The sequence below is a fragment of the Engraulis encrasicolus genome, chromosome 16 (assembly GCF_034702125.1).
Source record: "Engraulis encrasicolus isolate BLACKSEA-1 chromosome 16, IST_EnEncr_1.0, whole genome shotgun sequence".
Classification (NCBI taxonomy): domain Eukaryota; kingdom Metazoa; phylum Chordata; class Actinopteri; order Clupeiformes; family Engraulidae; genus Engraulis; species Engraulis encrasicolus.
In genome coordinates, this window is record NC_085872.1 from 19,302,891 (window position 1) to 19,314,285 (window position 11,395).

Sequence of the window (11,395 nt, forward strand, 5' to 3'; positions counted from 1 at the left end):
AAGAGAAGAAGAAAAAAATGTTAGGCACATGTTCCACACTGTGCACTGCTGATTAGCTCTCAAACACCCACACCATGTTTCAGAAAGCTGTGTCTTCCAGTGGTTTTGCAAAACTCGTCCTAAATGTATTAGCAACCTTCATGCACTCTCCAAGGGACATTTTCAGCGCATTAGTCATCGGTTGGGAGATACAGACAGAGCCACAATACAGACTATTTTTCTACTTCAGGATGCCAGCATGACCACTTGTACATTTTAAGTGTGCACACTGGAGTGTGTACAGTACGCTGGGGCCATTCCTTCCATTTCTGTAATGCTCCTGTACCTTTTGTTACAGGAAAACGGGGCTGAGCTAAGTAGTGAGAACCAAGCATTGAGAGTATATGTATAACAGTGTCTCTTTCAGATCAAGGACCACTCCTAGCCTTCCATTACAGAAAAGCCTCAAGAACCATTGCGTAGAAGACTGGCTATATTTCGTGCAGCCTCGCAGCCATTACTACTCTAGGAAGGCCTAATGGAAGATGTGTTGAATGGCACAGTGCATAGCATATCTTAAAATGAAAAGAGCTTTTGGACACCTCTGGACTGCAATGTATTGGCGATGACCACAATCTAACTTGAGGAAATAAGAGTTCACACACTGACTATTTCATGGCAACGGTCCATGACCTCAAATGTTGTGAAGTTAATTTATTTTGCTCCCATAGTGGGCACTGTGCGGGAGTTCTTATTTCCCCAGCCTGGGAAGTTGAAAAAGTAATATTTTAACACAATTTCATGTGAGCCCCTTGGGATGCCATGTGGACCACCGATGTGAACCACTCTTTGAGAAATGCTGGTGTATAACATGACATCGGATTATGACTGAAAAATACTAAAACATCTCATCCACCATTGTAACACTCCATTATTCATTTCAAGTCTATAGACCCAAAATCGACATTATGTGCTGCAAACAATTCATTTCCATAAAGAAATATTGTTCTTTTATGAAAAGATTCAACAGTAGAAATTTCCAAAGTAAAATGAACACAGTGGAGAACCCAGCTTCAACAATGTACATGAACACAGTGTAACCTTATTATACCAAATCCGACTGAAGATAACAAACTACGGTGTGCTGCAGTGTGAGGTTGAAATGGCAAATCGCAGGGGAACGGTAACTGTGCTATTTGATGGCAAGTGGACTGGCTTGATGAGCATTGAAATAGAGGCTTACGTATGTTGTGCTGCCTTTGCATACAAGGTAATGGAAACGGTTGCCAAGCGCTGCTTTTTTTCCTTCAGACTAATGAAATTCTTTTCTCATTTTCTCAAGGTCAGAACTGAGCAGGCATATAGTTCATTCACAGAGTCACAAAGGATGCAGTCATCCAAAAAATGATGATGGCAACCTCCCTTGGGTATTTTACAGGTACTCCACCAAAAAGGTCAGCTTTTGCTACTGAGCATTTGGACACATTTTGATAAATGGCAACGGAGAAAAGGTTCAATGAGAATAGTGAAGCATGTACGTAGCTAGGATCAGCAATACCTTTTATCATTCATACAGATCTATCTTTACGTCTTTGTTATAAAAATACTTTTACATACAATTATTATTACACATACAGTGCACTGCATCATGACACACAGACACACACACGTGCACGTGTACGCGCATGCACGCACACACACACCAACCAATATCATGTTACCAACAGCAAAAAGACTCTTCGGTCATTCTTTCTTTGTCACTCAAAAATCCACTGTGGTACATGTGGATTCCAGACATGTTTTTGTGAATGCCCAACACTCACATACTCCTGAAATAATCATTCTGTAGTAGTAGGCCATAACATTACACAAGCATTCCCTCCGGAGAAGATGCCAAAAGTACCTACTTCATCAATGAAGGCTATCCCATGGGTGTTGTGATGATTTTGGCATCATTCACATAGCTTGGCTCGAAGGGAGGGGACACCATGATGTGGACACAAGGTACTGAGAGAGTGTGAGACACTGTACCGGTATGTTTTTTAATATGCCGCACTGAGAGAGGCTTGTTCGCTGCAGAGCGGTGTAATGCTGCCAGACTGTGACAACCCAAAGGGTGTGTTTGTGTGTGCACTGGAATGCTTAATGGTGTGTAACACTTCGGCACCTCCATTCACTACTCAGTCAGCATGCACACATGCACTCACACTCACACCTATGCGCGTGCATACCGTATGCACACACGTGTGCACACACACACACACACACACACACATACCCCATCACATGAGTAGCCTATGTGTTTCCACAGTGTGTTCTCTCCAAAACGATGTGGCTCGGAGTTCACATGTTAAACCAGTGCTATTTCAATGACAGCGCAGTCAGTGCATTCATGTCAATACCGTGAAGTGTCTCCATTCCCCAGCTCAATGACCTAGCAGCTGTTTGTCATCTCACACAACAATAGCAATTACCCATGAATGATGTGCTTTTGAAAGCCAAAAGCCTAGTTGCCCAGCAACCAACATGTAAATGAAGAGATCTTCATCTTTAGTTAAAAAAGGTAAATGCGACACGCGACAGCTATTGAACTGACGGTTGAGGGTGCTTTGAAACGAAGTGTGCAACAATTTGCTTTTCACAATTCTTGAGTGGACTAGCAATGCAACGTCACAGTACCTTTATGAATTCCAAAAAGTCAAGGAGATCATTGCAGACGAAAGAAAATGTAGGAACGGAAATTGATGCTTGCTCGGTGTTTGCATAGTAACAAAGCCATAATGACAAAAGGTCGGTGATTACATTCATTCAAAGTGGATAAAAGAATTTTGTGAATATTTTGTATGAAATACCCAGGCCTGTACATTCCAAAATGATGCCAAATTGAGGTTTAATGATAAGATGTGACATTTGCCGAAACTCTCCTATTCAGAACACACATTTGCTGTACCTTTATCGTTTTAAACTATAATCTTGCCAGTGCCACAGACGTTTCTTCTTGTTCAGAGACATGACCTTGCAGACATGAAAATAAAGCCAAAGAGCCGCCATGTTTGAAGTCCCACCTTTGAGCATTTTAGATAAGGTTTGAGTCTGTTTGAGTCTTCGCTCCTTAGCTGTAATTATGAGCGTCATTCCTGCCAACCCATACAGCTTTATGAGTTGAAGAAGAAAGAGTCTGTGCTGGTTTTATGCATAATAAAAGGCTCCACAGCACAGTGCACAGTGCACCAGGACTCACTAATGCAAATGGCAAGTCAAGGTTACACTAAAATGAACTGAAATCTGCAAAAGAGTCACCATGTGTGTACACATTTTTTCCACACTGTTTTCCCAAAACTCTGCACACAAATTCAACTAAAGCTCACACAACATGCAAAACGGATTCTTACTTTTGCTAAATGAAGCAGAGCTTTCAAAATGTTCTTAATATATCTCAAAGGCATACTGTACATCTGTTTTAATAAAACTTTGATTCCCAGAATTCTATTCGGTAGAGAATCGTGTACTGATTTTGCTGTACTTTATTGGTTCATTGACAACTATGTCAAGGCTGAGAATTAGTGTTAGGGTTTACAAATTTGACAAGCAGCTGTGAAATTTAAGTGTTTGGGTTTGGAAATTGTGTGCTTAAACAAAAAACTATAATATAGCATAAACTAAATTTAGATTCGTACATGACAGTTTTATTTCAGTAGCTCAATCATTCACAGATAGTATAGTATAGCACAGATAATATCATTTACAGATACAGTAGTTCTAACTGTACAGTAGCCCACACGATGCTTCCAAATATATGTATTTGGTATAAATACATATTGAGCAACAACTTAATACTCTGTCTATGTGTTCTCTGTATGCCTGTGTTTGTAATAAACTGACAGACATGACAGTAGGTTATTGATTGAAGATTTGGTTATTATTGTATCTCATGGTGTGTAAATGTCTGTCAGAGTTGTTTATAAATTGATTTCTCTTTAATTGTCACTATGCCTGCCTTTCCTATACAGTACATACTACTACATGCTGATACTAGACGGTAAAAAGACATCTTAAAACAAAGGCCTACCTCAAAATAAAACAAACCAATTTCATTACCTCACTGCTAAAATGTTTACATTGAAACCACAATGAACTGATTCAACAGTGGATAAAATAGGAGAAAAAATAGCATTCATTGGAAACATGACTCATAGCAACATTTATGCAATGAATGTCAATATATTTGCCTCCTTTTAAAAGCCTTTAAAATTATTTGATTTACTTTTTGTTAAATAATGAATTAAAACATTCATATGCATGTATGCAAATGAAACCACCGATCTCCTCTGTCCATGATAATCAGGGGAAACGTCTCCTAGGACAGAGTAGGGAATGGAGAAGCTGAGATATACACCCGTAAAGCTAAATAATCAAAGCTTTTAATGTTGGAGACTTTTAATGCTGGTGTACTTAAGGTCCATAAATATACATATGGGACGTGACAGTTTAAATAACAACACAAAAAAGACTATAGAAACTAAAACAAACCATCAGTCTAGACATAATTCTGAGCCAAAGCAATCTGCCAAAGGAGTTACTGCTCACAGAGGACTTGGAGAGGCTCAATGTACCCATTTTCAGATTCATTAAACATTATCCCATACACATATGTCCAGAAGATGATACAATTAAAATATCATCATGCACAATGTGCAACATCTGCATGCTACAGTTTTTTGTTTGTCCGTCACAGAAGGAGAGTGTAGACCACAGTCATTTTTAACAGTGTCACTCTTTGTCTTGACTGGAGTCTGGACCAAACACTTTAACTGTACAAAATGAGCAAAATCATCATCATCATCATTCGTTCAATTAGATATAAATCAAAGTCATGTAATCAAATCCACATACGGTATCTATTTTTGGAAACTTGACAGTTCAAAGCATTTATTCCAACTTTTTCTATTTTAACAAAATCTTTGTGCCATTGTGTCAAATATCCTATTTTACCCCATACTAACTATCAATTACATTTCTTAAACATCACAGTCTGTTTTCTTTTACCTGATAGATCAGTCGAGTCGACGATCAATTTCTGTACAATCTGTGTTCTCTATTAGACTAATGTAATTGGCTAGATGTGTATCTGTCACTTAGGGGAGATGTAGATGCAATGTGTTGAAAGCATCTATTTCACCATTTCTGCGTGATGTTGCACAATCAACAATGAATATCTGTACTGTATATATGTCATCCAAATGATTGACAACTCGAAAGAAAAGAGGAAAATAAACCTTTATCAAAGTGGAAGAGAGTTTTCATTTAAATGCTGCAACTCCATTATGGCCTGTGTGAATTAGAAATGGGAGAGCCATACGCAGTCAATTCAAATCAGAGCAGAATGTCTCGGGCGAGAGAGCACCAACAACTCACAGCTGAGATGGATGGGGAGGAAGCACAAGTGCCAGACCAGGCACAGGCTAACATGCAATCAGCAGTAGGCTATAAGATGCTAGTCTCACACGGTTGTGAATCACAAAACACAAAACAGAGCAATCAACCACAATCTCTAGCTTAGCACACTGTGTTATTATTGCGTTCACATACACTAGGCACTGGATCAGTCACATTCAACTCCTATCATTGGGCTCAGGTCTTATCTTTAAAAAAAATAAATCCAATCACCGTTCAGAAGCGATTCAAAGGAACATGTCCACTATATGTGACAAATAGACTGATCTCACTGCCTCGATCCATACAACAATCTAAGAGTTTGTGTCAATCTCAGTGCTCATGTCATATTGATTCTTGACCAGCTACCTAGAAAGAGAGAGTCAATCTTTCACTTCAGTGAGATACAGACACAATGCCGTTGTGTTTTTTCCGAACAAGGAATGACAAACTGGAGATTGAGCCTGCCACATCCCATATTCCCACTGTTCTGGTCATATGGAGATTCCTGCGCAACATGCTTGTCATACAAGACATGCTCTCTGTGGTAGACATTATATGCAACAAATTGCGGCTTGCATGACGCATATTTTCGGCTTTATATAAAAGGCTATACATAAAGAGGCTATATTTTAGACCTTATGTCACAACTGATCTTTACCTATGCATCAATACTTCCCAAGAAGAATAAAAATCAAATCAGACCTTACTATGCTGTTCTGAGATAATGAAAACCATGCCACTTAATGATTCAAAACTGGGACACTATTCAGCATAATTATGGTCATTCAATCTGTTACAGTAATTCATGAATGGATCTGACAGTGGTGACGTCCTGCTGCATTAATATTCACGTTTTAGGTTTATCATTATCATTTATTATTACAATTTTGTGTTAATAGTATAATGTCTGTTGTCCCCTTGGGACAAACACATAGGTCTACTGGACAGCATGACTGGAATTGCAATGAGTCAAGTAAGAAAAATGCTTTCTGTGAAATATAGTGACCCTTTTCTCATGTTCACTTTTTCTTGTGCTGCTTGCACACAGGGTTCAAAAGAAGGAACCGGAAAAACATATAACTGTAAGTCAACCTTTGAAGATTGTGGTAAAGCTCAACTGTTCGTCACCCTGCTGAACTACTGCCACTCACAAATCTAGCACATCCAGTGGTCGAGTTGGAAAATCAAACCAGGGTGGATGGTCAGAGGTGGATGAATTCTGATTGTTGGGGGTTCAGGGGTCTCTCCCCTGAGATATGTTTGAAAAAGTAGTTGTTAAAAGTACAATGTTAACACAATATGTGAAGAAGGGATGCCTGTTTTAGAGGGGGATGATTTCTGACCATTGTCATTGAGGGGGATGATTTTAGACTATTTTCATTGTAGGGAGGGATGTCATCCCCCCCTCATCCTCACAAAACTCAAGCACATCCCATGTTGTGAAACCACTTGTATGAGTGCAAGAGAAGATACTTTTCTATTGAATCTCCTTTGAAGTAAACTACAGCCTTTTGTCATCCTGGCAGTACAGTGGCATGCCCCCGCCTTGTTTTGAACTGCTTGTGCATGACATGGATCTACCACCTAAGTTATAGTGGTGTGAGCAGCAGCCCTGCAATACGGTATCAACTGAGCTATGAAGTCAGCGGTCACATTAAAGGTGTTTTGAACTGCTTGTGCGTGACATGGATCTACAGAACCATGTAAGTTATAGTAGTGTGAACCGCAGCCCTGCAATCAGAGGCGATTCGAGGGTCAGTTGGGGCCCCAAAGGAAAAATGAAAAAGAAAGAACATTCGCAACAATTCACTACTACTGTAGTTTAAAATCTTAGCTGTAATTCATTGGAGGTCCTAAGCGGCTGCCTGCCTAGCCTAGTGACAAGATTGCAATAAGGTATCAACTGAGCTATGAAGTCAGCAGTGACATTAAAGGTGTCGGCTGTAGTACTTTATCTTGCGCAATTTACAGTGCAGCGCCGCTCCTTGGGACCTGGAGCTCTGACCTTGGGGTGGCCATGGTTCACTAGTCCAGCCGCAGAGAGGCCTGTCTAATCAGAAGTGATGGGTAATGAAACTCTCTGTTAACTTTCAGAGCTGCTGTGTTGGCCATCCAGTGACTCATGGGCCCCAAGCGAGAGAGAGAGAGAGAGAGAGAGAGAGAGAGAGAGAGAGAGAGAGAGAGAGAGAGAGAGAGAGAGAGAGAGAGAGAGAGAGAGAGAGAGAGAGAGAGAGAGTGTTAGTTTACTACATGTCTGTTAACTCCTGGCTCAGTGGGTCGGTGTTGGTCCAATTGTACAGATGTAGACAGAAGAGAGTGGTGTAGTGGTTTGGTAAGAGGCCAATAATGCTTGAATAAACTAAGGGTATATCTTAGTATTCAATTTAGCAGATTTGTGTGCGGCGTACTTTCAATGTTGTTGCTGAAGTCTTTTTGCTATGCTTATTTTTTTTTAAGAGCACCACACTGTGTTAAGCAAATTTGCCCATATTCTACCGCTGATGCAGATGGTGTTTACATAACCAAAATGTCCTTGGTTCTTTAACTCGGGGTAAAATAGTTTCACTTCCAGGCTAATGCCTCCTTTAATGCAATTCCAATGGCAGGGGTGTCACAGGTGATACAGATCAGATCGGATTTTGCAGGCAAAGGCATACACCTGCGCCCAAGACAGCGCTCCCTCTACCTACATGTCTTCATTTTACAAAATGACACAAAATGACACAGCATCCCATCTTGTGATTCCAGCTGCTCCTGTGATGCCTCCCCCCCCCTTTTATCTGAAGCCTCAGCCAGAGCCCCATTATATTAATGCCATGTTAGGTTATGGTCTCGTCTGAAGGCTTCTCTCACCCTTTCTTCCATTCTCCCTTTCTCTGTCTGTCTCTGTCTCTCGGGCTATATCTATTAAGTATGACACAGAAATGTGGTTAGTTTGCCTATTAGAGGAAAGTCCTTCTGGCTGATGCACTGCAAAGATGAAAATAGTCAGTCACTCAGACACAGACACAGACACAGACACACACACACACACACACGCACACACACACACACACACACACACACACACACACACACACACACACACACACACACACACACACACACACACACACACACACACACACACACACACCTGCTTAAGCTATTTGTTCTGTCTCAGGTGACGAAAAACTTAAGACCAAGTGCTATTTCATTAATCTATGCTTGCTGAGGGTGTCAGTGAAGAAAATGTTCATAGTTCAAGGTGTCATTTTAAGCATCTACAGTATAGCATGCCATTCCCTTGTAATGGTCATAATAAAAAACAATACATATTGCTGCAGGTGAGTAATGTAGTCTAGTTTGCAATGGTATATCTAATTCACATGGGAAGTTATTTTTTTAGGTTTTTCTTTTCAACGTACCCACCTGTACCCACTGTTGCGTCACTAAATGATTGGTCAAAGGGAGTATCACTTTGAAGACCATCATGAGAAAGACTCAAAAAACTCAAATAGTACTCAATGCTATGACTGCATTTTCACCACATTTTATAAAATTCAGAGCACTACACTTAGAAAAAAAAATAAAACCTCACACAGCTAATGCGGTGGAATCAAATGTTCTACCTGTCAGGAATGTCCTCTGTCCAAGGGTTTGAACCTCATCCAGAAATGTCTTAACAGCTTTGCAAATACAGTCTGCCCCCCATGACTGCATGAAGAATCAGGAGCCCAGTGCTTTGCCTTTATCCCTCTAAGCATTTGCATTAGGGATTACCGAATAGCTATGCTTCAGTCAAACTTATCTAGGCTTCAGTCAGGCTTAGATTAAGGAATAATTTACATGAGGGAAGTCTGAGTACACTTTATAAATTAAATCACGGTAGTTAAATCAATTTGCCTCCCCTGCTCAAAAAAGAAGTTATGGAAATCCCAAGAGCCCTTAAATGTCAGTTAAAGCTAAACCTAAGGCTGTGAAACGTTCACTGGTATAAAAAAATCACACAGGGCTCTACCATGGCGCATATGGTAGGGCACTCGTTTGCTATGCGGCCGACCCGGGTTCGATTCCCAGCCCGGGTCCTTTGACAACCATTCCCTTTCTCTCTCTTCCAATTTGCTTCCTGTCACCATCTGCACTGTCATTATCACTATCATGAATAGAGTCAAAAAGACCAAAAAAATATCTTTAAAAAAAAAAAAAAAAAAATTCACACAGACTAAAAGAAAGCATACTCACAGTGGTGAAGTTCATAGCGAAACACTCCTCTCCCCGGTAGGTGCACTGTAGAAGCATCTCATTTATGTCATGGCCTGTGCGGTTGTAGAAGTCAGTCATGTTGAACTGCTTGGGCTTGAAGTTGGCAAAGTTGGCCTTGTCCTTGAGCGCCGCCAGCACCTCGGGTTCGGCCAGGTGCGGGTTGGCTATCTGGTAGTTCTCGTTGAGGAGCGCCAGCAGCTCGCCCACATGGTAGAGGTCATTCCGGGTGATCCTGGAGAAGCGGAACTCGTTGAGGTTGCAGAAGGTGACGGCGGGGAAGGTGAGGTTCGGGGCCGCCACCTCGTCCAGCTTGGTGACGTGCGGGTACTCGAAGTAGTACTGCACGCGGTCCATGCACACCAGCAGCAGTATGCCCAAGGAGCCCATGAACGACAGAGTCCACAGGAAGCGACGGAAAGTCATGTGCCCGTAGGCGAAGATGTGGCTCATGCCATGCAGCGTGGAGGTGTTGGCGAAGGCTTGCAGGTTCGAGGGCCTGATGCTCTCAATGCTTTCCTCTGAGTCTCCCTTCATGGCTGTCTGTCAGTGGTCTCCTCACAACCGGCAAGACTTTGGTTAAAAGGCTTTACTTAGCAACAGAGATCACTGTGATCCAAGTAACTATCCTCCAAGGCAGAGCCTCTCAACTGCTTACCAATGTGTGGAGACTGAGAGAAAAACAGAACATAAAAGAATACTAAAGCACTACCTGGGAATTCGTAACAGCTGTTTTCCAAGACTCCTTGATCATCGCAGTGGTGTTCTGCGTGAATGTCAGCTCATGTAGTTCCCGGGGACCCTCTCTTGGCTTTTCAGACTCCTCTCCTATTCTTCACCATCCTCAGCTGTCTTTTCTAGCGGAACTGAACACAATGACAGCTCCTGATACACCCACTTTGGCAAGAGAAAAAAGAAGAGGGGAAGCCCTCAAAATTCTGTGCCGCGTGCCGGACAATGAAAAAAACAGAGGGAAGGACAATAACAGATGTAGAAGAAAGAGACATAGAGAAAAGAGAGAGCTACTGGATGTGAAAGGGTGATGGAAGCTGCAATGAAAGGCTCCGTTCGTTTGCCTGGTTGGAGAGAGGGGCTAACCCGTCAACGGTCGGTCAATGGGACCCTTCCTCCTCCAGTCAGCAACAACGCCTCTACATTGCCAGGGTAATGCTATGTGATGTGATGGATTTGTGAACGGGGAAAAGAATGAGAGGAGAGGAGAGGAGAGGAGAGCAGCGCGCGCGCGTGTGTGTTAATGTCTTGCCTCCTGCCACCTTCTTTTCTCTCCTGCGCCGCTTCTTGCCTCTTGTCTCCCACCCCCACCACCCCCCAAACCCAGTGGCTCCGCTTCTCCCCAGATGAAAATGAAGGGTCATAGACCTCCCACTAACCCACCTCAGTGTTTGACAACAGCCAGGGATCTGTCGCCTCTATGGGGGGAGATCTACCTCCCTTGTTTTGCCACTGCCTCCTCCACAGTGGTGGTCCGGCGCCCCAGTAAAACCCAACGTGTCTTCAGTCAGGACTCTCAGCGCTGGTGCTGCTGCCGCTGCCGCTGGCGTTGGTCTGGACACCGGGAGCTTGGTTTAAAGCCCACCAGCCAGCCTCTCTCCACCCAGTTCAGTATACAGATTTATACTCCTATGCTGCCTGCCTGACGCCTTTCCCTCTTTTTTCGCGAGCTGCAAGCTAGCTCTCTCTCCACCAGCCGCCCCCCCCTCCCTCCTTTGCTGCTCTT

The 11,395-nt window shown here is 42.4% G+C and overlaps 1 protein-coding gene across 4 annotated transcripts in view; it reads right to left on the reverse strand.

Moving 5' to 3' along the window:
• The window catches only part of asic1c (acid-sensing (proton-gated) ion channel 1c), a 128,482-nt gene extending 118,021 nt beyond the window's left edge, over window positions 1-10,461 (reverse strand). For all 4 annotated transcript variants that reach the window (XM_063218961.1, XM_063218959.1, XM_063218958.1 and 1 more), the window contains exon 1: window positions 9,640-10,461. In XM_063218961.1, the coding sequence (XP_063075031.1) occupies window positions 9,640-10,194 (555 nt within the window). In that variant the 5' untranslated portion in view covers window positions 10,195-10,461. The remainder of the gene's footprint in view (window positions 1-9,639) is intronic.
• Between the last annotated feature and the right edge of the window lie 934 nt (window positions 10,462-11,395).